The 27,959-nt window shown below is 51.9% G+C and overlaps 1 protein-coding gene across 3 annotated transcripts in view; it reads left to right on the top strand.

The window, feature by feature from the left end:
- Positions 1 to 27,530, top strand: part of Clcn6 (chloride voltage-gated channel 6) — a 31,102-nt gene extending 3,572 nt beyond the window's left edge. Inside the window, exons 3-24 of one of the 3 annotated variants that reach the window (XM_046424370.2) lie at positions 1,568 to 1,639; positions 4,068 to 4,133; positions 4,493 to 4,558; positions 6,391 to 6,457; positions 7,908 to 8,014; positions 8,913 to 9,039; positions 9,799 to 9,866; positions 10,952 to 11,010; positions 12,162 to 12,294; positions 12,851 to 12,964; positions 13,200 to 13,366; positions 13,944 to 14,070; positions 16,842 to 16,968; positions 17,187 to 17,340; positions 17,460 to 17,619; positions 17,707 to 17,813; positions 18,967 to 19,153; positions 20,210 to 20,367; positions 20,454 to 20,610; positions 22,506 to 22,613; positions 22,700 to 22,825; positions 24,765 to 27,530. In XM_046424370.2, the coding sequence (XP_046280326.1) occupies positions 4,122 to 4,133; positions 4,493 to 4,558; positions 6,391 to 6,457; positions 7,908 to 8,014; positions 8,913 to 9,039; positions 9,799 to 9,866; positions 10,952 to 11,010; positions 12,162 to 12,294; positions 12,851 to 12,964; positions 13,200 to 13,366; positions 13,944 to 14,070; positions 16,842 to 16,968; positions 17,187 to 17,340; positions 17,460 to 17,619; positions 17,707 to 17,813; positions 18,967 to 19,153; positions 20,210 to 20,367; positions 20,454 to 20,610; positions 22,506 to 22,613; positions 22,700 to 22,825; positions 24,765 to 24,845 (2,412 nt within the window). In that variant the 5' untranslated portion in view covers positions 1,568 to 1,639; positions 4,068 to 4,121 and the 3' untranslated portion in view covers positions 24,846 to 27,530. Of the gene's footprint in view, positions 1 to 1,567; positions 1,640 to 4,067; positions 4,134 to 4,492; positions 4,559 to 6,390; positions 6,458 to 7,907; positions 8,015 to 8,912; positions 9,040 to 9,798; positions 9,867 to 10,951; positions 11,011 to 12,161; positions 12,295 to 12,850; positions 12,965 to 13,199; positions 13,367 to 13,943; positions 14,071 to 16,841; positions 16,969 to 17,186; positions 17,341 to 17,459; positions 17,620 to 17,706; positions 17,814 to 18,966; positions 19,154 to 20,209; positions 20,368 to 20,453; positions 20,611 to 22,505; positions 22,614 to 22,699; positions 22,826 to 24,764 lie in introns of those variants that run through there. The other 2 variants (XM_046424369.2, XM_046424371.2) reach the window with 2 other exon arrangements.
- The last annotated feature ends 429 nt before the right edge of the window (positions 27,531 to 27,959 follow it).

Genomic DNA, 27,959 nt, shown 5'->3' with positions numbered 1-27,959 from the left:
TACAAGATGTTAAGAATCCCATTTTGACATCCATTCTCATGGGTGGTTTGATAATAATTTCCTGTCATGAATGGTGCTATTTTCTGTTTTCATGCAGGTCATTGAGTCTGTCTTGCTCTTCTGAGTTAGAAAAAGGCTCTTTTCAGAGCAGGTTTGGATGTCAATGCCTCCTCCTCTCAGACATGGCCACGGCCCTAGCTCAGGCCTGCTGAAGGTGCTTTTGTATAAGACGAAAGTAGCCCTTCCTGATTGGATTTGGGCTGCATCTCAGCCCCACTTGTTCCTGTGGTTGGGTATTGTTTTGCTCATAGCCATAAGCAGTAGCCCTACAGGACACCTACAAAAATTTTATTAATAAAAGTTGTTAGTTTCTCAAACCAATGAACAACACGTATAGCAGAAATAAAAGGATGTTAATTGTAGCAAAGGAGAAGGAAGATCTGGTTTTACTAGATCATATATTCCACTGATACATACTTACAGTGTCACACGCAACTAATTTATTTTTAAAAGAGAAAAGATACTGGTGTTCTGGGCTGCCGTTGCTTCTAAATGCTGTTTTCAGCAGCACCATTGGGCTATAATGCACTAAGTACAATACATCCATTTAAAATGTGTAATTCAATTGGTTTTTCTCAGTATTTTCGGAGTTGGGCAGCTATCCCCACAGTCTATTTTAGAGTGTTTTCATCACTCCAGAAAGAAACCCTGTATCCATTTATTGGTTGGGGCCCATTCTCCTTGCTTCCAACTCTCCAATCACTAATCCACTTTCTGTCGTAAAAGACTGGCCTGTTCTGGACAAAGAAAGCCCTTGTAAATGCTCATGGAGTTTTAGTGTAGGAGCGGAAGATCCTGCTCTTTTCCTGCTGGAGGTTTGATATCCTGAGTCTGAGAAATATACTGGTGGTAGACAATGAGTGGGAGACCAGGTGTACAGATTTATTAAGTGTCCGGGCATCGCAGGAGAGTGAGTGTCAGTTACCCTGTGAGTCCGGGAGAGGAGAGGGGGTGTAGATGTTTCAGAGAAAAAGTCAGTGGTTTTTAGGGAAGGTGTATGAGCCCATAGATGAAGCAGTAGCCTGGGACAGAGTTTGTCTGGGCTCTGTGCAGTGTCCACTCTGGTATTCTTCCTGTTGTGTGAGTGAGACTTCAGCAGTCTCCCCCACTGGTGAGATATCCAGAAGGAATTGACAGTGTTTGACTGTCACCCAGAGAATTTAGCCTTTAGGGAACTAAGGGAGAGTTCAGAGGAGGTGCTTTTCAGCACTGCTGCTCATTCCACTCCACAAGTGCTCTCCGGTCGGTCAAAGTCCAAAGTGGCCCCAACACATTGTTAGATAAACCTATTAAGCAAATAATTAATTGACCGATAAATTCTAAATTTGGGTATAAAGATGAGATATATAAAAAAAATAGTGCTCTTCCTTTTACTCAGACCCAACTCAACACATACATTTGTTTGTTTGTTTATTGTGCTGGGGGTTGAAGCCAGCTGTTGGGGCATGCTAGGCAAGTGTTCCATCACTGGGCATCACCCCAGCGCTTTTCATTTTATTTGAAACAGGGCCTTGCTAAGTTGCCCAGGCTAGCCTTGAATTTGTGATCCTCGTGTCTCAGACTCCTGCCTGGCTGGGATGTAAGTACTAGACTTCAGCACACATTTCTGACACCATCTGCGTGTGGGTTGTTTCCCCATACACCAAGTGAGTAAAAATTGTCCAGCAGACACCTGCTCCAGGGTGTCCTCTAATTCTGTTCTGGCGCTGTCTCCCTGGATAGAGACGGCACCAGACACAGGCTGGAGGCGCCCAAAGACTGTACCTCCTCCAGATGCTGGTGTTAAGTAGAAAGTCTTGCCACTCCTTCCTTGAGTTTGATTAATTTGCCAGAACTGCTCACAAAAGTCAGAGAAACACTGTTTATTTACTGCTCACCAGCTTATTAATAAAGAATATAACAAAGGGTCCAGATGAACAGCAGATGGAGAAGATGTGCAGCGTAAGGCTGGGGGGAAGGGCGGTGGGGCTCCCGTGCTCTGGGTGAGCCGCAGCAGTCAGGAAGCTCCCCGGGCCCAGTGGAGGCTGCATCACGCAGGCGGACTGACCACATCAGTGGCTCTGGTGACCAGCATAACCTCCAGTCCCTCAGCTTCCTGGAGACTGGTGGGGGGAGTCGCAGTTCCAACCTTCTAATCATAGGTCACCCTTTCCAGTGCTCAGCCTCGTCCTAAAGCCACCTAGGGCCGCAGCCACCCTTTCATCAGCATGTAAAAGACACTTTGCACTCGGAGATGCCAGGGGTTTTAGGTCCTGGATGCTAGTAACAGGACAAAGACCACATATTTACTTGACAGTGTCACGGAAGGATGTTCCCATTATAAGTTTTCTGTTTGTTCCTAAAATGCGATGTCACATGGTTGATTTGTAGAAAGAAGAAGAAAAAGTTGTGTTTTTTTTTTTAATATAAAAGCACACCATATGAGATGTGAGAATTTCAAATGATACCGAAATGTGAATATTTAAAATGTCATCTTACAGATGTTTTCCATTATTCATGCTGACATATAAATCCTAATTTTGTCTATCAAAATGGGATTATATTATACATTTTCTTCTACCTCTTGCTTTATTTTTATTTTTTATTGCTACTTGCTTTATTTGCTTAATAAGTTTTGGATATTTCCCATATCTGTCTTATGGAGTTACTGTAAGTATTTAATTGCTATATAGTTTTCTACATTTAGATGTATGATAATTAATTAACCAATCACCTGTTGCTACTCCAGAGCTCTTATAAAAAAGGAATTTGGACTTACTCCAGATAGTCATATACATGGAATAAATCATCACACATCATACCTGCGTTTGGCTGACTCAAGAGTATTGCCTGGGGGCTGTGGCTGGGGCTCAGCAATAGTGCCCTTGCCTAGAACGTGTGAGGCACTGTTTCTCAGCATCACATATAAATAAATAAAATAAAAGTCTATCAGCAAGTAAAAAAATAAAAATAAAGAATTAAGGGCTGGGGTTGTGGCTCAGTGGCAGAGCGCTTGCCTTGCACATGTGAGGCACTGGGTTTGATCATCAGCACCATATAAAAAAGAATAACAAAGGTACTGCATCCGTTTAAAAAAAAAAAAAAAAGAGTATTGCCTGGTACTGTGGCCACTAGGCCAATGTCCAGCTTGTTCATTTGCTGATGTGGCTGCAGGAACAGGTGATGGGCAGGAGAGAGCACATGGCAGACTGTTTTTCTTTGTTGACAAACTGCTGCCACTTTGATAAGACATAAAAACAAAATAATTTCTTCTGAATTGTTTCTTGGAATGTCTGAGGCTCACCTGCAAATCGTGTCTGTAGAGCGTGGCTTCAGGAACACTGCCTTGGATGTAGAAGCTGTAGCTGGCCTGAATCTGTGCCTCTTCTGAACATAAACTGGAATTTCCTTCTAAAAATAGTCTCCCTGTCAATTTGTCTTGTGACCAACCTCATTTTCATAGAAACTACTTGTAAAATATGATTAAAATGGATTGACTTTTTGGAGTAACTTGATTCTGGTTAATTGAAGCTTTTGTTCACATCACATGGAGACAATGGGGCTGATGAGTGCTGAGGTCCTTATTTCATAGAAACTGAAAGGTTAGAAGTACGTGACTCCAGGGCTGGGATTGTGGCTCAGTGGCAGAGCGCTTGCCTCACATGTGTGAGGCACTGGGTTCGATCCTCAGCACCACATAAAAATAAGTAAGTAAAATAAAGGTACTGTGTCCACCAAAACTAAAAAAAAAAGTTAAAAAAAAAAAAGAAGAAGAACGTGCCTCCGGATTCCTCCAGAGCGTGAAGCGTTAACCTGGAGCAGCGCTGCCCAATCCTCCTGCGCCTGCAGGGCTCCTGAAAGCACAGATTGAGCACAAGTCTGGGGTCTGAGGTCCTGCGTTGCCACAGGACAGCCCTCCTGCCCACCCCTGGGTCACATAGTGGGAACCTGAAGTTTTATCCCTCTTTAGGTCTTGGTAATTCTTCCTACTTGGATGTGACTTTCTTGTTCACATGTCCTTCTTCCAGAGTTTGGACTATGACCGTTGCATCAATGACCCTTACCTGGAGGTTTTGGAGACGATGGATAATAAGGTGAGTCCCATGGTTCTTGGTCTCTTCGGACCAAGTGGGTCTTTGGACAATTTGCCTTTTCTTCCAAATGCTCCAGGAAATGTCTTTACCCCTCCTAGTCTTTTGACTTTTTCATGAGATATTGGCATTTGATTCTCTAACCTTCCTGGTGCCAGCTAGCACACTCACAGCCAGGGCACCTGGCCCAGCCCCTAGGGGTCGTCATTCTTGCATCGTGAAGCAGCTGAGACGCCAAGCCTCCCCTCACATGCTCGCTGTACCCCTGGAGTTGAGTCTGGAACTGGTTGGTCAAGGTGTGTTCCTTTCCCGCCGGCAGTGTGATCCTGTAACAGGGAATCATTCTTTTTCCACGTAAACAGAAAGGCCGAAGGTACGAAGCGGTGAAGTGGATGATGGTGTTCGCCATTGGAGTCTGCACTGGGCTGGTAAGCAGCAGGCCGGGGGCAGATGATGGGCAGAGGGGTTGGCGGGTCACAGGAAAGGCCTGGCCTGGCTACTGACTTCTTTCATTTGTTACTGTAGCGGTTGTCATGATAACCAAGCCTGCTTTTTTTTTTTTTTTTTTTTTTTAATAATAATGTTGCCCAGGTTTTCCTGCTTCGCTTGCTATTGCATTGTGAAATGAAAGTGAAATTTACACAACTCAGGGCTCTTTAAGCACTCAAAGGTTTGGCCAAAACATCCCTTTTATGATACGATTACAGGGCCTAGCCCCTAATCTACTTGATAAGCTGGACGGCATACCTGTGGTGGGTAGTAGGTGACCTAGCAGGTGGAGCCAGCACGCTGTGGGTGCTGAGGTCATGCTGCCCTGCGCTTCTCCCTGCACGTTGATGATCTGGTCTGGAGGGTAGAGCTGGCAGTTGTGCGTGGAGGTGCGCCTCAGTGAACTTGGTTCCTGGGCTCCGCATGTTCACAGGCAGACCATACAAGGACGGTGGGAAAGCCTTGCCAAAGACTGCAGACCAGCCAAAGGTCTGGGACCGGAACTGCTGACTTAACGTTGGCAAATCTGGAAAAGAGAAGTCGGAAATGTCAGTAGCCAGCCAAAAAGACACACGTCAGATCTTGGTTTTTCATGAGTGCAGTGTGAGCAGGGGTGTGCCTGGGCCTGAGCAGCAGCCTGTTTATCTCCTTTCTCTAGAATTGGCCACAAGTCTCGTGCCTAACTCTCCATGATAGACCTGTGAAGCGTAAACCTGTATTGAATAGAATACAGCTCCAAGGACTACCACAGTTTCTATTTTCATGACACTCATCAGATTTTTACTGTAGTAAATTCGCAGGGAACATCTAGGTAAGACTAATGGTATTCAGAACCCTCTTTGCTAACATTCTGCTGGACACCATCATGGGGGAAACGCGGGTTGATTGGTCTTATTGAGGTCCAAGTATCTGTTTTGCTGTATGCATTTCTGGGTCTAGATCTCCCAGTAATAAGCTCAGTCATTAGCCATAGAGTTTCTCTTCTTTCTGCTCCTTTAATACAAACTCCTTTGAACTTCCAGTTGTCACTACTGGCAGCTTCTCCTCACACTCTTAGATGCTGGGAAGGCAGACCTTATAGAGTAGCACCCAGCCGCTGTGGCTCTGGCTCTGCTCCTTTGATCTGTCACTGCTTCCTGCTCCAGTATTCAGAAGCTTTCAGGCACTGACTTTAGGGAAGGCCAGAGTTGGAGGCGCGGAGCCTTTGATCCTGCCTCCACACTGTCAGGCTTTCTGAGTCTCCTTTAAGCAATGCGAGTGGAATAGTGGAGCCGAGGTTGTTTCCTCTACTCAGGTAACCAGGGCTGTAGGATAGTTCTCAGTCAAAAGAATGGCCAACGAAAGAGAAACTTTATATGCCCACGAAAATGTTTTCTTTTAAAGTAGCATCCTCAGCCGCCTGCCTACCCAGCCAAGCAGCCCCAGACATTTTGGCCATTCCTCTTTTGAAACTGCCTTTGGAAAGAGCTGAGGGGTCCCCGTGCAGCTCAGTGTTACTACTCATTAACCTTGGGGTGTCTTCCTGGCTCTCCCATCTTTTTCTGTGTCCTTTCTCCACTTTGTTTTGCTCTGCTTCTCTCCACTTAGCTGCACCCCTTCTCTATTCTCTGCTGGGGCAGTGGGGCCAGGCTGGGGCAGAGCTGTCCTCAGAGCCAGAGTGACTGACCAAGTTCAGTTGTACCTTGCTGGTGCTGACTTGATCAGCCACATCCATGCAGCGAGGGAAGGCGCTACCCCAGGAAGAGTCTGACCGGGTCTCTGCTCTCTGCAGGTGGGTCTCCTTGTGGACTTTTTTGTCCGACTCTTCACCCAGCTCAAGTTTGGAGTGGTTCAGACGTGTATCCTTTACGTGGTTCCTGATTCTTCCAGACTTCAGTGGTCCCCGAGCTGCCTCCTTACCTAGAAATGGGCCAAACAGTAAACACAACATTTGAAGGGCCCTTACCAGCCATTCGGCTCTAAGGTTTTAAGTGTCATCAAGGGACACAAAGGGGGAAAAGACTTCAGTAGATATACTACATGTTTGTGGTTAGTTAAACACCAGTGTCACAAATATGGCTGTTCTCCCCAGTCTGTAAATTCAGTGTTTCCATCAAAATTCCAGTGGTAGAGTGCTTGCCTAGCATGTGTGAGGCACTGGGTTTGATCCTCAGCACCACATAAAAAAATCAGTGAATAAATATTGTGTTCACCAACAACTAAAAAGATACTTTAAAAAATTCCAACAGAATCTATCATGGAACTCAAAAACTCTCTTTCTAAAGTTGTATAGAGGAGTAAAGGGCCAAAAGTAATTGAGATGGTTTTGAACAACAGACTGGTGGGTTTGCCCTACTAGATGTCAAGACTTAGAAAATTTAAGATGTAGTAATTGAAACAGTGTCATATTGACGCAGTAATACCCAGTTAGACCAATGGGGAAAATAATAGAGGAGCGGGAACTGGCCCATTCATTGAGAAATCTGATGAATGACGGTTAATTTAGCAATCAGTGAGAGAGTGAAGGATTATTTAATAAAAGATGCTGGGACTTTAGCTGTCCCTATGGAAAAGTATAAAATTAGATTCCTCCTCATACCGTAAATAAAACTCAATTCCATATGGATTGAAGATGTAAATAAGCAAAACAAAACTGTGTAAGAGACAAGATGATGTCAAGAGGGAATAATTTCTTAAAACTCTAGAAGGCACAGGCTGTTAGGGTCAAGTTTACTGATCTTTTCCTATCAGAGTAAAATTCCTGGGCGGGGGCTGTGGCTCAGCGGTAGGCACTCACCTAGCACGTGTGAGGCCCTGGGTTTGATAAAAAGACAGACATAAAACCCAGAAACAGCAATGAAACCCTATAAATACAGTAAGAAAATCCAAGCCTGGAAGACATTTTCTAGGCATTGAAGGGGCAGATAGTCTCTAGACTAGACAGACCGCCAGCCGCTTAGGAAAAACCCCAAGGTGCAGTAGAAACTGGGCGGAGAATGAGGAGCGACAGTTCTCAGAGGAGGAAACCTGGATGTCTGGTGAGCCCAAGGAATAGACAGGAAGGTGCCCAGTCTCCTGCCTCAGAAGTTCCTCTCCTAGACCAGCACCTGGACATGTCCAGGGTGGTCTGCTGCTGTGCGACAATAGGAAGGGGGTCACCAGGTGTGAGCATGGAAGACAGCAGTGTGTTCACAGGATGTCACCTCATGCAGAAGTTAACACAATGACCCAGGCGGTATTCCCAAATGTCACCCCTGGAGGACAGGAAGGTGTGTGCCAGAACGCGTGCTCCTTGACCGGCCCCTGCAGCGGTGGAGGAGTACAGCCAGAAGGGCTACCTCGCCCTGTCCCTCCTGGAGCTCCTGGGCTTTAACCTGACCTTCGTCTTCTTGGCGAGCCTCCTTGTCCTCATCGAGGTGAGCTGCTTTGGAAATGGCCCCTTTGTCCTCGAGGTTTTCACTTCTGAGCCTATTTGCTTCATCTCCGTTCCCAGCACATCGGGACATCACACAGCGTGGCTGATAGGTCCCTGCACAAGGGTCCTCTTGATCACTTATGCAGGAAGTTAGGGCTTAAGTCTCTGGTGAGAAAAGAGGAAAAATCTAGATAAGATGACAGTTCCAACCTTGGTGGCACATTGGCATCAATGGGAGAGCTTTTTAAAAATGCATAGATCAGAACCTCTGGAAGTGGGCTCCGCTTTGGTTGTTGAAAGACTCCCAGGTGCTGCAGACTCATGGGACTTAAGGGAACTTGTCAGAAACGCAGATGCTCAGTTGGGTGCCTGTGATCCCAGTGACTGGGGAGGCTTAGGCAGGAGGATCTCAAGTTCAAAGCCAGCCTCGGCAACTTAGCAAGGCTCTGAGCAACATAGCAAGACCCCGTCTCAAAATAAAAAATAAAAAGGGCTGGGGGTGTGGCTTAGTGGTTAAGAATCCCTGGGTTTAATCCCCGGTAACAAAAAAAAAAGCAAATGCTCCTGTTCTCCTTAAGACCTACGGAGTTGGGAATCTAGGCAAGGTGAGCACCGATGGTTAAGAAGCCTGTTGCTACTGGTTAGCTGAAGAAGCAGTGGATTTTAAATTTATGGGTGTGTGGGCTGGGGATGTGGCTCAAGCAGTAGCGCGCTAGCCTGGCATGCGTGCGGCCTGGGTTCGATCCTCAGCACCACATACAAACAAAGATGTTGTGCCCGCCGAAAACTAAAAAAAAAAAAAAAATATTAAAAAAAATCTCTCTCTCTCTCTCTCTCTCTCTCTCTCTCTCTCTCTTTAAAAAAAAAAAATTATGGGTGTGCCTCTTGTCCCCCACCAGCCAGTGGCAGCGGGTTCTGGGATACCTGAGATCAAATGCTACTTGAATGGCGTGAAGGTGCCAGGAATCGTCCGGCTCCGAACCCTGCTCTGTAAAGTCTTTGGAGTGCTGTTCAGTGTGGCTGGAGGTGAGGAGGGCATTTCTGCTTTCCTCTTCAAGTGTAATTGGCAAAGATGACTAGACTCGTAAATTCATTTGGTTTGGACTGAAGGCCCTGCCCCTAATCAAGATGTCTGCACTTTCTGTGTATGGTTAAATGTGGATACTGTTTGGTCTGTGACCTTTCAGCCTTATCTGACAGACATACCATTCTGTTTTGAACTAGAATGACCATCTAGTTGTATGTGGAGTTGTTTTTATAAAAATCAGTAAGCTTTTTGTGTAAATGTACAGATAGGTTTTGTGAGCTGTGAGGCAAAATTGAGGATATAGTGTAAGTACTTGTGTAACTGATGAGAATGTCTCCATTTAAGAATATAAAGGGGCTGGGGCTGGGGCTCAGTGATAGAGCGCTCGCCCGGCACGCTGGGTTCGATCCTCAGCACCATATAAAAATAAAATAAAAGTTATTGTGTCCACCCACAACTAAAACAAATATTTTTTAAAAAAGAATATAAAAACCATTCTCAGCTTTCAAATTGTGCAGGGAGGCAGAGAGCAGGTCTGGGCCCACAGGCCACGGTTTGCTGAACCCATGTTTAGAATGTAAAGAGCAAGACTTTGGGCCCGGGGAGTGGCTCTGGTGGTGCTGGCCTAGTATGTGCAAGGCCCTGGGTATGATCCCCGTGGGAATGCTCTTTTCCACTTTCTAGTCAGAGAGAGAAAGGGTTGTGTAGCAGAGGTCTCCTTTGTGCTGACTAATGATCTTCTTTGTCACCGTTCCCAGGGCTCTTTGTGGGGAAGGAAGGCCCTATGATCCACAGCGGGGCCGTGGTGGGAGCTGGCCTCCCTCAGGTAAGGGTCGGTGGGCTTCCTGGATAGGCTCAGTGCTGTGCCTCTGGTTGGCTTTGGAAAAAGCCATTAGAATCACCCTAATGTGACCTGGAACCTGGTGCCATTTGGGGTTAAGAAAACGAGGTGGCCCGTCTCCCAGCAGAGCATGTAACTTAGACCTCAGAGTTTTGACGATGTCCTGCCGCCTCCTAGGAGAGAGCCGGGACCTGGAGGGAAACTAGGAGAGGCAACTGCAAGTCACCTGGCCCCTCCAGGCCAGTGCCAAGCGCCTCCTCGAGGGCAGCCCCGGCAGCTTGCCTCTGTGTCCCCGCAAGAGGGGCTGGGCGTGCCGGCCGTGGTGGCCTCGGGCCCAGCTCTGAGGAGTCCACTAGTGCAGCACAGGGGTGGCTGCCAGCGACGTGTGGCATGTGCTAGACCCCTGTGCACCAGCCCCCCTGTGCCTCCAGCCACTGTGTGTTTCCTTGTTATTCCTGCCCTCAGAGGAAACCCGGGCTTAGGCTGAGGGGCCAGCTCAGGACTCAGACTTGCCATTCTCAAGGGCCGCTCCACATTCCTGGGCTGCAGCTGAGAAGTCTCGATTCCTGGGGGCTGCACCTCCGGGACCTCGCCCTCCCTGCTCTGAGAGCTCAGGGCGCTGTGGGTGACTCTTTGAGGCAAAAGAAGGAAGATTCTCCCTCAGGCTCATCTTTTCATCTCTCTTGCTCCTGCCTCGAGAGCCAGGTCCCCAGAAATGAGCTGAGGAGGAGGCCAGGGGGCGCAGGCGCTGGTGTGAGGATTGTGGAGCGACTAGGGATGGGCCCTTGGCCTTCCCTTGCTGGCGTCCTGCGCAGGCTCGGGGCACTTTCGGTTCCTCCCAGTCTTTTTGCTCAGTTTCTGACTTTCTGACTCTGCACAGGGGGCTTTCTGAAGGGCCTAGAAACTTTGAGGCAGGAAAACTAAGCTGCTCCCAAGTGAGGTAACTTCCTTCTTTGGACACTTCCTTCTTGCAACACACCTGCCCAGGTGTGCTCAGGCCAAGGGCCTCCTGGATCCCTGCAGCGTCGGTGCCCGTGGGTCCCTCTCTGACTCACCTTCTCTTGTTTTAGTTTCAGAGCATCTCCTTACGGAAGATCCAGTTTAACTTCCCCTATTTCCGAAGCGACAGGTATGGAGATAGCAGGAATTCATTTGTTTTGTTTTGTTGTTCGCCAACCTGGGGTTGAGCCAGGGCACTGTGCATGCTAGGTGAGCCCCAGCCCCAGCCCCAGGAGTCCTGTTTATGAAAAAACAAAATTGTTGGGGTCAGGGGCTAGAACTTGGGCTTGGCACGTGGAGGCCTACGTGGGAGTTCATGTTAATGACCTGCCCGTCAGACCCAACGCCTGCTGTAGCCTGGCTCGGTTACTTGTGCCAGGCAGGCTGCACGTGAAACCCAACTGTCAGAATAGACCAGGGGGCTTTGCATTTTTTTCTGAAAATAAGAAACAAAAGGACTGAATTAGCATCGTGGGTTTGGTCTGCCATCCCACCTGGCCTAGAGGCATCTCAGCCAATGAAGATGGTTCATGATTGAAAACCCAACCAAGGAAGGGCACAGGCGGGCATGTATTCAAGATGTCACGTATTCCCAGTGACTTACTGACCAGGCATGATGGCACATGCCTGTAGTCCCAGCTTGTCAGGGGGCTGAGGCAGGAGGATTGCTTGAGCCCAGGATTTCAAGGCCCGCATAGCCAACACAGGAAAGAAGAGGTAAAGTTAAGCTTCTGCCGCCTTCCTGAGTTATAAGCTGTCCTTCTGGGGAGACTGTCCTGCTGTGGATCGTGCCACCCACCTGCACACCTCGGAGGGCCTTGGAATCAGAAGCCCCCGCTCCGCACACGGACCACCTTCTCCTCGTGGTACATCCAGTCATCGTCCACCTGCTCCCCCACACGTGGCCCATGAGGCTGGGCTGTTCTGTGGTGCTGTGGTTTTCTGGAATGAAGCTCTGGGGGGAAGGTGGCTCAGCGCTGGCAGCCTTTGCTCCCTAAACTGGGCTGTGACTCGAGTTTGTGGAACACACAGATGTCGGCAGCTCCTGTTCCCAGGTGGAGGGGCGCTGCCCTGAGGGAAGTCTGATGCAGGGAGTGCTCGTCTCACAGGTGAACTGCAGCCAGAGACCTGCCCTTCCCATAGTCCTGGCTGGTGGTGGCCAAGGAAGGTGGACATGAGGGAAATGAGAGGAAGCGTTCACAGATGGGCAGGAAGAGTGCTTTGGGCCTGTGGGCTCTTTCTTGAATAAAACGTCTCTCTCTCTCTCTCTCCTCTCCTCAGAGACAAGCGAGACTTTGTGTCAGCAGGGGCGGCTGCTGGGGTCGCTGCAGCTTTCGGGGCCCCAATTGGGGGCACCTTGTTCAGCCTGGAGGAGGGCTCGTCCTTCTGGAACCAGGGGCTCACATGGAAAGTGGTGAGGAGGCTGTCCCTGAAATCCCCACCCAGGCCCAAGCACGCCCCATCACGCTGGGCCTCAGTACCGTGCTTTGGATGGGCTGAGCGTCCTCTGTTGCAGCAGTCATGACCTCCAAACTGGGCTCTTGCACCTCCCTTGTCAGTATTTCCCACCCCCGAACAGCCCACGTCAGATGCTGCTAACCCTCCTCACGAGCCCTCTGACCCTGCAGGGGAAATGGCGGTTACATGAAGCGGGAGGTCTCGGGCGTCACTTGAGCCCATCTCCTGCTGCAGGTGGAGTGTTCGTCCCCCGCGTCTACCTTCCCTATTGGCCCAGGACCTGCTCCCAGGAGGCTCTAAACACATGGTCTCCCACAATAGGCTGGCCGAGTGACAAGGTCTTAGAACCCGATTTTGATTGTTCCACCTTGAGGTGGACAGTGGTTTGCAGCTCCCTGGGTGCAGCCCAGGTTTTGAGGTCCCTGTTAGCGCCCTGGGTTTCAGGAGGAACCATCGGGGAGAAAGCAGGACCTGGCGCCATTGAGTTCCTGGTTTTTGTCCCTGTTCCCTAGCTCTTCTGTTCCATGTCTGCCACCTTCACCCTCAACTTCTTTCGTTCTGGGATTCAGTTTGGAAGTTGGGGTTCCTTCCAGCTCCCTGGATTGCTGAACTTTGGCGAGTTTAAGGTAGGTCTTGTCCTTGCTCCCAGGGTTTCTTACTGGACCCATGAAACATGCTCTTAAGTAAAGGACCAGAGAGAAGTACGGCTTTAGCGGGGCCACCTCGCCCCTGAGCCTCTGGGCACACTTGTGCCCACCGTGCAGAGGCTTCCAGCTGGCTCTGCTCTGTCTTCTCCTCCTCTCCCCTCCTGTTCTCATGGCTGCTCTGGTTTCTCTCTCCCTCCCTCTCCCCTTCTCTCAGTGCTCTGACTCTGATAAAAAATGTCATCTCTGGACAGCTATGGACCTGGGTTTCTTCGTCGTGATGGGGGTCATCGGGGGCCTCCTGGGGGCCACGTTCAACTGCCTGAACAAGAGGCTTGCCAAGTACCGCATGCGAAACGTGCACCCGAAACCCAAGCTGGTCAGGTATCTGCAGTTGCCTCCCCGTCACGGCTCCCTGAGCTCTTGTGGGCCGGGCACTGTCCTAGGGGAACGTCACATGCCCACACCCTGCTCCCGCACCAGCTTTGGTTCTTCATCTAAGACCGAGAATGTGAACAAGGTCGTGAACCTGCCCTCTCCTCAGGCCAAACGGCTGTGTCTGGGCTTAGTTATTTCCAGGGTGCTCACTGACTCCACCCTCTCTTGACCCATCACTAGCACACAGGACACCAGTCAACAGGGTCAGTGTGGCCCTGCTGAGGGGCTGGTTGTCACGAGATGCTCTTGCCCCAGGACTTAGCATGGAAAACTGTTTAGTTCTTCAAAGAGAGGGGATGGTGGACAGCCCACTGTCTCGAACACCCACTTTTTATGTACCATTTGCTCGCGTGTCTGGAATAAACTTGGCATGCGCGTGTGTGTGTACTCGCACGCATGTGTGGATGGACCAGGGGCTGCTGTGCATTTCCTCTGGGGACAGCGGGGAGGGTGGGTGGGCGTAGGGTGGGCTCTGCAGGCCAGGCTGTTTACTGTATTGTGACAGCAGTGCTCTGCCTCCTAGGGTCTTGGAGAGCCTCTTGGTGTCCCTGGTAACCACCGTGGTGGTGTTTGTGGCCTCAATGGTGTTAGGAGAATGCCGACAGATGTCCTCTTCGAGTCAAGTGGGTAACGGCTCATTCCAGCTCCAGGTAACCAGTGCTCCTGCTGCCTTTGTCCTGTGTACACAAAGGAGAACCGAGAAACATGCCTGTTTAGAGCTCATGGTGTGGAGGCTGGCCGCTCGACACCTGTGGCAGGTCTCTGGGAGACATGGGAATGTCGTCTTACCTGAGAGAGGTTGTGCACCAGACGCCTCTGTCCTCACCTGCGCCAGTGACCCTGGAGGCCACAGAGGGAGCTGCTCTCTAGGACACAAGGGCAGGAGGCTGGCTGTGCAGCCTCCAGAGCCCCCCCCCCACACTGCTCCTCTCCTTGCCTGCAGGGACCCCGTCCAGGGCCTCCTCCCCACTGCCTCACCCTCATGGTTGTGAGTCCTTCTGGCATAGGGACAGAGGGGTGTCTGTCAGAGTGAACCCTGATCCTAACTCTTTTTGAGGGGGTGGTATTATGGATTGAACTCAGGGGCACTCAATCACTGAGCTCCATCCCCAGCCCTATTTTGTGTTTTACTTAGAGACAGGGTCTCACTGAGTTGCTTAGCACTTCACTTTTGCAGAGGCTGGCTTTGAACTTGCAATCCTCCTGCCTCAGCCTCTGGAGCCTCTCAAGCCTCTGGAGGCTTGTGCTATCCCAGCTCTTCTAGCTCCTCGGGTCCTGCAGGGTTGGGTTCACTCACTGGCATGTCCCTTCCTGCGTTTCTCTTTTCCCTCCTTGAGGGATGGTGTTTTCCAGAACCCTTCCCTGAGGAGTTGGGCGGGGACTTTACTCTTCCCCTGCTTTTGGTCCACTCTAGTGGGTCTGGGAGCAGCCACGTGTCTGGCCTCTGTGCTGGACCCTGGTGAGCCTGCTCTTCAGTCCACCTTCTCGCTGCTCCCGAGCAGCCACTCAGATCTCTGAGAGCCCCTCAGGTCCCTGGTTTCAGATGGGGGTACCTGGGAGTTTCCCCTGGAACAGTCATGAAGGCCAACAGCCAAGGCCCCTGGGCCACAACTGACCCTTGGAACTGCTTGTCTGTGCAGCCCAGGTTGAGGGTAAGAAAAGAAGAAGGTGCCACGGAGACTGCATGTGACCTGCAGAGTGTAAAACGCTGGACCTTATGGAGGGAGACACTGGCTGGCTCCTGTCACTAGTTAACCCCAGGGCTGCCTCATTTCCCGACAGTGGTTTCCAAAATGTGGTTCTGTAACATTGATATATGATTCAAAAATAAGAGAGCATAGTAATCAAATGGGCTAACCAGAATTAAATAAGTTTCTTTAAGCCATTATGTCCCATCATCCTATATATAGGGCACCTATAAAAACTTAAACTGAGCAATTGTATAGGTGTCTTATTAAAATCTACAGGTTTTCATAGGTCATATGTGTAAGATGATGGGACATCATAGGACATACAGGACTTCTTAGGGCCTGTGGCATTCTAACAAGTGTTGTAGAAGCTCAGCACTGTAACTGTGTGCCAGATGTTCCACACCGTTTTCCAAGCCTGATCACATCCTCACCACTACCATGCTGATAATATCCTCCCCATTTCACGGACTGGAAAACTGAGGCCATATGAGGTTTTGACTTTGGCTAGTAACACGTAACATGAGAGTAGTTAATATTCCCTTGCTATGGATGAGGAAGGTGAAGTTTCACAAAATGAAATACCTTCCTAAGGTCACTGGAGTGGCAGAGTTACTCAGAGCTGTCTGGTTTGGAGTCTACCTTGCTTAGCAGACACGCTGGTTTCTAAGAAGTGCTGTGGTGCTTCTCAGTGCAGTTGATCACAGAACTTTCTCCGGAAAGCCTTCAGGACCCATGTTCCTCCAGACACAACTTGGGAAGCCCTGCATGTGTCACTTGTAAGCTGTTGGCTTGTCCACTGTGTACTGTGCTCTGCTGCCATGGTGGGCTCTGCAGGCATTTCTCCTATGCCAGGCTCTGCCAGTAGTAGGCGCTGTGCTCTTCCTCCTGCAGCCTGCCTCCAGCTGTGCTTGCACCTGGTGGGATGGTACAGACTGTCCCTAGCATTGTGTTAACTTCTGCACAAGGGCCTCTGGGTAGCCTCATTGATAGAACTGAATCCAGGAGAACCCATATTCTTATCAATCCTTGTGACAGGGCCCTGTCAGGTGGACAGCGATGGGGTGAGGCACATCCCCTGAAGTCATCAGTTAAAAAACCAGAAACATTGTTCTACAGATGCGCCCCCCCCCCCCCCAGTAAATCAGGTGGTGCCAGAATTTCATCTTCCCACACAGAATGAAGGTGAGCACAAGAGGCTTGAATGCGGAGAAACAACCCTTTTCCCACTGGGTTCTGTTCTCCAGGTGGGGTCAGGGGAGAGGCAGCCAGGAGCACGGTTTCTGCTCTCCGCCCTGGTGTCAAGCTGGGTTTCTTTTGCAGAAAATCCATCACAAAGGCTTTTTTCATTCGGAACCAAAGTTGGGACTTTTGGTCGGGTGACTCCCCTGACCCGTCAGCTCCCAGCCACTTGCTTCTCACCAGCCTCATCTTCCCACAGTCCTTGAGGCTCTCAGCCTGGCTTCTAGCACTGTCACTTACAAAATCAGCTCCAGGGAGGAAGCAGGGCTGAGCCCACGGTGAGCCATGGTTGCTGGTTTGGAGTATGGTTGGATGAAGGCCCTCATCCTGACCCTTGCAGAACCCAGAGGATTCAACATGGCAGTCAGTGGCTTTTGGATGTCTGTCAGGTTTTGCTGCTATTTCACCTGCAGGCAAAACTGTTCCCAGACTGACCTATTAGGGGTGCCCTGTGGTGCCCTAGTGGTGACTCTTGGGTTCCTTCTTTGTAGGTCACATCAGAAGATGTGAATTCAAGTATCAAGACATTTTTTTGTCCCAATGATACCTACAATGACATGGCTACCCTCTTCTTCAATCCCCAAGAGTCTGCCATCCTCCAGCTCTTCCACCAGGATGGTGAGTGTCCGCTGCCCCTTCCCTGCGTTGCAGCCTTGCCCTTCATTCAGAGCAAGGACAGGGCTTTTCCTTTGTAAAAAATGGCAACCAGGTAAGAGTTCTGCCTCCAGCGCTGGCAGGTGCATGGGGTGAGGGCTAAGGGGTTGGCAGGAGCCGGGGCTGTCGCTGGGCCTCAGCAGGCGCCCGGCTGCAGGACTCAGATGGTTCCTGCATCACAGGGACTTTCAGCCCCATCACCCTGGGCTTGTTCTTCGTCCTCTACTTCCTGCTTGCGTGTTGGACTTACGGCATTTCTGTGCCAAGTGGCCTGTTTGTGCCTTCCCTGCTGTGTGGAGCTGCTTTTGGACGTTTAGTCGCCAATGTCTTGAAAAGGTATGGTGTGAGTGTGCGCATGCACGGAGGTCCTCGTGCAGGGTGTGGAGGCTGGCCCCGCACCGCCCTCCCACACTGGCGGCATTCTAAGCCATGTTCTCGGTTTCCTTCTTCACCAGCTACATCGGATTGGGCCACATATATTCAGGGACCTTTGCCCTGATTGGTGCCTCGGCTTTCTTGGGTGGGGTCGTCCGGATGACCATCAGTCTCACAGTCATCCTGATAGAGTCCACCAATGAGATCACTTACGGACTTCCCATTATGGTCACTCTGATGGTGAGCACGTCCCTTCCAGGCCCTTTTCAGGTCAGGGCCAAGTTCACCCTGAAGGGCCCATTTTCAGGTCTCTACTTTGTGTTTCAGGTGGCCAAATGGACAGGAGACTTTTTCAATAAGGGCATTTATGACATCCACGTGGGCCTGCGAGGTGTGCCACTTCTGGAGTGGGAGACAGAGATGGAGATGGACAAGTAAGGCCGTGGTTCCTCTCCCAGCCTCGCTGCAGAACTTCCACCTCCCGGGCCTAGGGAAGGCTGGTCTGCGGGTGGGAAATAGTAACAGGTTTCTTGGGTTGGAAGAATGAGCACATTTGTTCTCCCAGCATGTTTGGGAATGTTGAACAGCTTGGGGCGGCAGAGCCCAGGGGACAGGGCAGGGGCCAGGAACAGTGGAGTCGTGGAGGCAGGGCCATTCCTGCTCGTTTGACTCCTGCAGCACCTGGTTACATTTGAAGTGGGGTCTCTGGATGGAGTGTGCAGTGTGGTTGGACGTTCACATTAAGGTAGAGCTCGCTCCAGCAGGGCTCCGCGTGCACCCAGCAGAATGTATGGTCAGGAGACATTGTCTTGGGCGTAGTCAGCCCAAAGCCCACCTGATGATCCACAAATACTTTGGGCCTCCTGTCTGAATAACAGGCAAGGACCTGATGGGCTAATGCAGGGGTCTGCAGGCCATTTCTGTAACAGGCCATGTAGTAGATACTTTCAGCTTTATGCATCTCTGTCACAACCCCCAGCTCTTCTGTTACAGCAGGAAACAGCTGCAGATACCATGTAAATGAGTGAGCAAGATTGGATTTGAGCTGTGGGCTGATCTGACCTTTAGACCACCCCTGATCTAAAGGCTATCAAGGGTAGCTCCTCCCTCACCCCATCCCCGAGGATTGAATCTAGGGAGACCAGGGGTGTTCTACCACTGAGCCTCCCGAGTAGCTGGGATCACAGGCATGAATCATTGTGCCTGGCCCAAAGATGGCTTTTCAAGTTCCAGTACTAGCAGTTAGCAACTCACTGGCAACATGTGGAATATGCCGTGGAGTACCGGGCAGGGATGGCCAGTCCCTGGGTGAGCTAGCAGGTTTGTGTTAAGGGGACATTAGTGTTGAAGCAAGGGTTGAACAAAGGCTCACCCGTGTGACAAAGCCAGAGTTCATTCCAGGCATGGGGACACGTGGGGAACAGCGTGTGTAACGGGCAGAATGGTTTGGGTTCAAGGAGCTGTTGGGGATGGCTCAGGAGAGGGGCTCCGAGTGACGCAGGCAGCCATGGAGAACAGTGCAGCCCGTCACTGCGTGCTCCAGGGGCCCATGGGCTCTCATCAGGCTGGACTGCTCCTCCCCCCCAGGTTGCGAGCCAGTGACATCATGGAGCCCAACCTGACCTACGTCTACCCGCACACCCGCATCCAGTCTCTGGTTAGCATCCTGCGTACCACAGTCCACCACGCCTTCCCTGTGGTCACAGAGAACAGGGGCAACGAGAAGGAGTTCATGAAGGGCAACCAGCTCATCAGCAACAACATCAAGTTCAAGGTAAGGGAAAGGGCCAAGAGGAGAAGGGTCCTTGGTGTCCACACTGTGGTGCTGCCACCTCCTAGCTGGGATGGACTTGAGGGACAACCTGACGGTCTTCACTCTGTGGCAGAGAGGAGGCTGGGCCGCACAGGTGCACCCACCAGACCACAGGTGTGTATCCATTCTTCCTTCTTTTTTTTTTGGTGCTGGGGATTAAGCTCAGGGGCACTTTATCACGGAGCCACATCCCCAGCCCTTTTTTATTTTTTACATTGAGACAGGGTCTCACTGAGTTACTTAGGGTCTTGCTAGGCTGCTGAGACTAGCCTTGAACTTGTGGTCCACGTGCCTCAGCCTCTTGAATCACTGAGATTACAGGCTTGTGCCACCATGCCCAGCCAGAAGGGACTCTGACCTACCTAAAGCAGAGAAGGGAATCTCATGGAAGCATCAGGACTGACAGGAGGGCTGAACAGCCGTGTGCTCTGGGGACAGAAGCACAGAGCCTCACGATGCCCCAGGAGGAATGGGTGCTGCTGCTCTCCCTGTGGGTTCTTCCCGACCCAGACTCCAAGAAGAGGGCAAGTCCCACTGCCTCACTTGGTCTGTGTGCCCCTCCTTGGCTTTGGTGGTTTCAGGAGGGTAGCACAGATATTAACAGTCCCACCAAGACAGGACGTGGGAGGGCGTTGGTCCCCTCTGGAAAACTGAGGTGTTCTTCCTGACTCAAAGGGTAGGGATGTCGGGGCAGCAGAAATCACGGGTCAGGGACTGGGCTGTGGCTCAGTGGTAGAGCACTCGCCAGCACGCCTAGCCCAGTGCCCAGGTGTGGTGCCCAGCACCACAAAGGAAAACCAAAAGCCTCCTGGACTGCTGCGGGGTCCACGGCCCAGTCCTGGGACTCTGGCCCGAGAATCAAGCCCACAAGTCAGCGAGTCCCCTGTGGTCCATCGGGGCCCCTGCGGTCCCGCGTCAGGATGTGTCTTGACCCTCATTGTTCCCGGGTGCTTGGCCTCTGAGTGCAGGGGTGGCCTCCCTGTGTGAGCCTGCATGGTCCCTGCTCTCCATCCACAGAAATCCAGCATCCTCACCCGGGCCGGCGAGCAGCGCAAGCGCAGCCAGTCCATGAAGTCCTACCCGTCCAGTGAGCTGCGCAACATGTGTGACGAGCACGTGGCCTCCGAGGAGCCCAGCGAGAAAGAGGACCTCCTGCAGCAGATGCTGGAGCGGAGGTGAGGCCCGCCGTGCCCGCCGCGGCGCTCGGGAGGAGCGGCCTTGCTGAGGGTGTGCTAGGCAGCGTCTGGTTTTTGTGTAACAGATACACCCCCTACCCCAACCTATACCCTGACCAGTCCCCGAGCGAAGACTGGACCATGGAGGAGCGCTTCCGCCCACTCACCTTCCACGGCCTCATCCTGCGCTCCCAGCTCGTCACCTTGCTCGTCCGAGGAGTGTGTTACTCTGAGAGTCAGTCGGTAGGTGTCGGCTTAGCCCCGGGATTTGGAGGCAGGCGGGGAGGAGCACGGGCCTGAGCTGGGGAGAGCAGGGCTGAGTCCCGCCTTCACACCCCTGAGCAGCTGAGCCCAGGCCCCCGCAGCTGCCTCCTGGGTCAGGACACCCACCCTCCACTGCCCTCCGCCCTCCACTGCCCTCCGGCCAAATGCTTATCCAGCGCCTTCCTCTCAGCGCGGAGGCTGCTAATGCTGAACCCAGGGTGCTCTACCACTGGGCCACATCCCCAGCCCTTTTTATTTTTTATTTTGAGATGGGGTTTCCTTTAGTTTCTGAGGGCCTCACGAAGTTGCTAAGGCTGGCCTCGAAATTGTGATCCTCCTGCCTCAGGCTCCTGAGTTGCTGGGATTGCAGGTGTGCGCCACACGCCCAGCCGGGAGGGAACTCTCTTACACGTGTCATCAGAAGAAACGCCATTCTCACTGCTCGTCTGCTGTTTTCTTTTCATTTTGGGGAGGAGCCGTATTGTTTGATGTGGCCCCTGTGCCACCTGAGGCCACCCCATCGCACACTTTCTTTGTGGAGAAGACCGAGAAAGTCGCCGAGAGACCTGGTTTCCAGGGTGACTCTCCTGGGTGGGCTTTGGCCACGAGGGGCCAGACTGAGGCTCTCTTTCCTGTGGGGCAGAGCAGCAAGGGCCCTGGTGGAGTCGAGGACCAGCCTGGCAAGGAAGATGGCAGGGGCGGCACACACTGCGTCCCGCGGGGCCTGGTCTGGCCCAGCTGGAGAAAGTGCAGGATCAGAGGTGCCCAGAGGGGATCAGTGGTGCCCAGAGGGCAGCCGACCGCTCTGTGGGGACAGCTGTGCAAGATGCAGTTGCTCAGAGAGGGTTCAGGGGAGCAGGATCACAGCTGGGGAGAGCAGTGACCAAGGCTTGTGGCCCCTGTGCAGTGACTGAGAATTAAGGGAAGGCCCGGAGGGAACAGATGGCCTGTGTCACTATCTTGTGGCTGTTGTGTCAAACTGCCATAAACCCAGTTCCTGAAAATAGCAGGTTTATTCTTTCAGAGGACGAGGCCAGAAGTACAAAATCCAGGTCTAGTCAGCCCGTGCTGTCTCTGAAGGCCAGGAGAGGACCTGTCCTTGCCCTTCCCAGCTCCTGATGGCTGCCAGCCATCCTTGGTGTGTCTTGGCTGTGAACATACTGCTCTGGTCCTACCTCTATAGTCACATGGCATCCTTTGTCTGTCCTCTCCCCAGTTTGTGAGGACAACTTTTGGATTTAGGGCTCACCCTAATCCAAAATGACAGAATGACGTCTTTTTTTTTGTACCAGTGATTGAACCAGGGGTGCTTAACCACTGAGCCATGTCCCCAGGTCTTTTTATTGTTTATTTTGAGACAGGGTCTCGCTAAATTGCGGAGGCTGGATTTGAACTTAGAATCTCCTGCCTTAGCCTTCTGAGTCGCTGGGATTGCAGGTGTGCACTACCATGCCTGGCCAAAATGACCTCACCTTAACTTGATTACATCTGCAGAGACCCTGTTTCCAGTAAGGTTACTTCATAGACCTAGGGCTTAGAACTTGGCCACATCTTTTGAGGGGCCATAGTTTAATCCACAACTGCTACTTATTAGCACCTTTTTCAATTAAACTTCAAAATAACCCATTTGTATCTTGTAGCTAAAGAAAAGGATATCCAGAGAGGTTAGGGGCCTTGCCCAGGGTGACTCAGTCAGGGCCAGCGAGAACTGACTCTGGATAAGACCGTGTCCCTCCAGAGTGCCCGCTGCTGCCTGGGCTCTGCACCCACCCCTGGGCAGGGGGCCTGTCTGTCGATGTGGATGTGAAGGGGGAGGGGCTGTAATGTGACCTGCCAACCCTGGTGCAAGGATACTGTCCTGGTTGGAATTGCAGAGTGCCAGCCAGCCGCGCCTCTCCTACGCCGAGATGGCCGAGGACTACCCGCGGTACCCTGACATCCATGACCTGGACCTGACACTGCTGAACCCCCGGATGATCGTGGTGAGGGGACTATCCCTCTGGGCCTGCCCTGTGTAGGGTGACTCTTTGTCCAGGCTGTGGGTGAACTTTTGCGTTCTCTTCTGCAGGATGTCACTCCATACATGAACCCTTCGCCCTTCACCGTGTCCCCCAACACCCACGTCTCTCAAGTCTTCAACCTGTTCAGGACAATGGGGCTGCGCCACTTACCAGTGGTGAATGCCGTGGGAGAGGTGAGTCCTGGTGAGGGGACCCGGGGGCCCTGCCTCTGTGGCCCTGCAGGCTGGTGGCTGATCACAGGGAGGTTTCTCAAACCTCAGCAGCTCTCCCGGGGACCCCAAAGAACCCAAAAGGAAAGCCATAGGTTTTTGTTCAATCCATTGGAAGATAAACGTTCCCCTGTGTGTGGTACTTTTTTTTGTTTGTTTGTTTTAACTGAGGATTGAACCTAGAGCCTCACATGTGCTAGGCAAGTGCTCTACTGCTCAGCCACATTTCCAGCCCTCTTTATTTTATTTTTGAGACATGGGCTCCCTAGGTTGTCCAGGCTGGCCTTGAACTTGCCACAGCCTCCTGCCTCAGCCTCCAGTGGAGGGAAAGGCTGGCAGAGGGGAGGACTGGCGGAAGCCTGTGGCCTGGGAACCCTTTCCCCTCCCTCTAGTGCAGATGAGCCTCGGCCCCGCATGGCCACCAGGTGGCGCCAACATGCTGTAGCCTGTCTGCTGGCCAGACCCTTGGGAGGGGGTGCTTCTTCATTCCAGTTTCTCTTCAATCCTGACCCCATTTGTGCTCCTCAAGTCCCCACCCGGGATGGCACTGTGTAGCATTAAATGAGAGACTTTCAAGCAGAATACTTGGAGAGTTTTAAAGCTACCACACCTAGTAATTATTGCCACAAGTTTATTATTATTGTTACACAATTATTGTTATTTCCTTTTAGAAGAATAAGAAAAACAGGTGATCAAACAAAACCAAGCCCTCATCCCTGCTGCAGCATCACCATGGCAACATCCCGCCCTTCAGTCTTTTTGCAAGACCAGAGATTGACCATATGTTAAGTTTTGGTGAAAGAGAATTGCTGTTCATTCTGTACAGGAGCCTGATTTTTCACCTAGTATCCACCTGTGTATGGTGTTACTTTGTTTGGCAGAACTGAGGATCAAATCCAGGGCCCCACACATGCTAGGCAAGCACTCTATCACTGGGCCACATCCCCAGCCTTCTTTATTTTGCTTGAGACAGGGTCTCACTAAATTGTCCAGGCTGGCCTTGAACTTGTGATTCTCCCACCTCAGCCTCCTGGGTCACTGCGAGTACAGCTTCCATGGTGTCTTGATGGCACTGTAGCATGGCTGTCCCATTCCACGTCCTCTCTGCTGGATATTCAGTTAAGGCACCCTACAGCAGACCTCCCTTTTGGAGGCTTTCAGTACATGTGGCCAGCTGCCCTCTGGAGAATGATGCTAGAGGAAGCATCCTCTGAGCAGTCCGGAGGCACATTCTTATGTGAGTTTATTTACAGAGGATGAACTGTGTTTCTTGAAAGGTAACTGCTAACTCCATTAACCAGTTCAAACACAGTTTGCAGTGTGACTTTGGGGCACCCACCATCAGTGACATCGGGAACCACTCTAAGGAATTGTGAACAAATGGCTCTTGTCGGTGGCTCTGCAAGGTGGTGGTTACAGGTGGATGTAGCAGGGGCCTTGGGCTCAGGAGCCTCTGGGTCCCTGGCTCTTGCACATACCAGTGAAGCAGGCAGGCATGGCGGGAAGGGACAGTGCTACAGCACAGGCCCTGTTTAGGACATGCCAGGGCTGGGGCTGTCACTCGATTGTAAAGATGGCAGAGGCCCTGGGTTTAAACCCCAACCCCAAAAGAAACAAATACAGGAAATGAAGACAGGCCAATTCAGGTGTCGGCTGCCCAACTGAGACCCTTTTTAAAAAGAGCTACTCTTGCCCCCTGAGCCTGTGAGCCCTAGTTACCTGCTGTAGTTCTCTTACGTAGGAAGCCTGTGAAATGGCTGTTCCGTTCCTCTCATGCCTGGCCCTGCACTGATCAGGCCCCGATTCTGTCTCCTTCCACATCTGGTGACAGACACACTGGGCCAGCTGTCCTTGCCCTGGGTTTTCTTCTGCAGGTGACCTGGGTCTTTTCCCTTTGTCCTAGATCGTTGGCATCATCACGCGGCACAACCTGACGTCCGAGTTCCTGCAGGCCCGCCTGCGGCAGCACTACCAGACCCTCTGATAGCCTGCCTTGCTGCCACCGCCAGCCCCCCGCTCACACTCTGGCTGCTGCAGCCGGCTGGGGCTGTTCTAGGGCACGGGGTTCCCGGCCACCCACCTGCTCAGAACCGGGTCTCGTGGAACGCTTTGCTGGTCAGAGGTCCTGGGGATGACATTGAACCGTCAGAGTGTGGACTTTCCCAACTTCCTCAGCAAGTACCTTCCTTTTTCCTGCTCCCTGTGTTCCTGCCCATGTTGGCACAGGCCTGCCTCGGCCCCAAGAGATCCAGGACTGGAGGGGGAAGTCAGGTTGGATCCCCAGGGGACGCGTGGAGCAGTTTCTTGCCCCACATTGCTTTCCTGGACAGCCCAGCTGCTGCCTTAGTCCTCTGGGAAGAGCGTGGGTCGAGGCGCCCCCGGGGGATGCCATTTGCAAAATCAGGTTCATTACTAAGTTTAGGAATCGGGCACCCGGAAGATTCCCCGTGTTCAGGGGCCACTTTGTTGGGTCTCTTCACTCGATCCTCCTCCCTTGGGACTGTTCACTTGATGTCTTCTGGTTCATCTAAGGGAACCTGTGTGCTCCTCGGGAATGCGCAGGTACTCTGCTCTCTCCTTAGAACCTGCCCTCTGGGAACACTGCAGCTGGAGATGAAGAGTCCAGTCACAGGGTCAGATTGACCCCACCCTGTCTCTCCATTTGCAGATTGCTCCAGGTCTTCCAGGCCACATTTGTCCCCTAACAGTCACCTATCCTTTCATCTCCACCATTTATTAGATTTTCTAAGTTTTTTTTCTCCATCTCCCTGATGAGAGGGCCCCATCTCAGTCTTGACTCACCTTCAAAGTTAATCAAAACCAGAGCCCCCCAGACTAACCCTCTTCCTGGAGCCCCGGGGAGTAGGTTATTCCTGGAGCTGGCAAGAAGTCCACCTGAGAGGGCAGTCCCTCAGAGGCTCCTGTAGGGGGAAGCAGGGGCTGCTTGCAGGAGGAGGTGTCTCCCCTTCACGGTCATCTCACTCTCCTGCTGCCAACCTCGCCATCCTCCTGAGGGGCTCAGGGACAGGGGCTCAGCAGGGTCTGCTGTGCTGCAGGGGTGGGGCAGGGGAGGTGCTTCCCACCTGCAGGTGCCTGAAGGCTTTAGTGGTGACCAGAGGAAGCACCCTGCCTGCTCTTCCAGGACCCAGAGTGAAGATCTGGGTGGGACGTTGGCACCCATCTTTCTCCAACTTCTACATGTCTTTTGGCATCTTGGTCCCATCAGGTGTCCCTCTAGCAGCTGTTCTTTGGGACTCGAGATGGCGTTCATTTGCATTTAGTGTTTTTTAAACCATGAAATTGCCCCATGGCATCGGTGCCCTGGGCCTGGCTTCTTGCAGCCTGGGCATGGTGTCACTCCCGGCTTGGCCGGCCTCATGCCCCGTCCATTCTAGAGAATCATTCTATGTGTGCAGGTGGGCTTCAGGGCCTTTTCCAACTGACCAAGGCCTGTGGCCCTCCAGTCGCCCATTTGTTTATCCTTTTGACCGAAATGATGTTGACTTCTCTGTTTGCAGCATCTCTGGACGCAGGCTTGTGCATTGGGGTGACGCTCCCAGTGACTAGTTCAGGAGCTCAGAGCACTTTTCAGGGGGTGCGTTCATCTGGTTTCAGCTTTGTACTGTGCTGCTCAGAGCTTGACCCTGTTTTTTCCTTTTACTGAGAACTGGTTTTATTAAGCCAGTTGCCCAAGGCAGGAGAACCAAGTCACCGCCTGTCAGAGGACCCTCACCCCCTCGCCCCGCCCAGTGTGGGGACCCTAGGCCTCAAGGGCTGAGCCGCCAGCCATCTGCCTCACTGAGGCTGTCTGGATGCCACTGTTGGACTTCATCCCTTGAGCACATCGAGTTGTTCTGTTGATAAGTTTAACCCAGAAATAGATAGTAGAGTGCAGACGCCTCCCTCGCCCTGAGGCAGTCACTGGCCACCGAGGAGGCCCCCAGCCCAGGCCCCCTAAAGGTGTGTGGATTCCTGGACTCCTCCTGTCTGCACCTGCCCCTCTCAGAAAAGCCCAAAGATGACAACTTCTCCACTTGTGACCAGACATCGGAAGCCTTGCTCCTTGGATTTCTGTGCAGTAGAAACCAGCGCCCACAGAGTCTCACTTGTTAACAGCCCTGCAGCCGCCTCGCCCAGAGCTGGCACCTGGATAAGGCATCTGCAGGGGGGAATCAGGTCACCAGAGGGGCTCTTCTTTGCTCCACCTCTGGCCTGGTGTTTGGGGCTCCCTAGCTGAGGCAGTGGGGTGACAGGTCTCCAGTCCTGGCGGAATTTTGCCCTTTGGGGGATCTCTGCTCACGCACGACCTCGTTTGCCCTGATGGGAATGGAATCTTGCTTGCCCAGACAACCACGTGACAGTTCTGATGCAGGATTGTGTGCTGACTGGGCCCCTGGTAACAAGGAGGCTTCAGGAAAGGCCACTTGGCCCTCAGTATTGACATGCAGTGCCGCCCTCAGCCCTGCTGACCTTGGGCGTCCCTCCTCCGCAGCCGCCTCCTTTCTGTTTGCACTGTTTGTTTACAAGGTAACGTGAGCTAATTCCACTGTGTATATAAATCGTATTTTTTTTAATTTGTAAAATTCTATTTTTATTTGAATTTTTGGAACTTGGAAGTTCTCATGGTAACTGTAACATGTCAGAGTAAAACGTCTGCCTGTCTCCGGTAGCCTGACTCCCGCTCTCTTTCTTTCGAGGGTGCTGGCTTTTAGCTGTTCCCTCTCTTTCTGAAAGGCAAGTGTTCGGGTGCTGGGAGGTGTCTCAGCCTCAGCTCCTGTGGCTGCCCGGCCGCCTCTTCACCCCCATGGTGGGCTCAGCTGGATCAGGCCACCCACTGCCTCTGTAAGCACCTAGGTCCTGCATTCGTCACCAGGTCACCTCTGGTCCTTCTCTCACAGGAACACCAGTCCACCCCAGGTGCTCATCTTTTCCTGCCAGTGTTGTGTTTAGGGACTTGCCACAGAAGGACTCCTCAGAACTCTGCCCAGAAGAACCAAGCCAGCTCAGCATCTGTGGATGTCACCACCCCGGGTGGCATCTGGCACTGCCATCTGTCACTACTCTTGGTTCACTTGCTTTTTGTTTTGCAAGAACTGTC

This window comes from Marmota monax, unplaced genomic scaffold, assembly GCF_021218885.2.
Source record: "Marmota monax isolate L192 unplaced genomic scaffold, Marmota_monax_Labrador192_F-V1.1 WCK01_AAM20220418_F8-fsc00080, whole genome shotgun sequence".
Taxonomy (NCBI): Eukaryota; Metazoa; Chordata; class Mammalia; order Rodentia; family Sciuridae; genus Marmota; species Marmota monax.
This window is presented reverse-complemented; position numbering and strand designations above follow the sequence as displayed.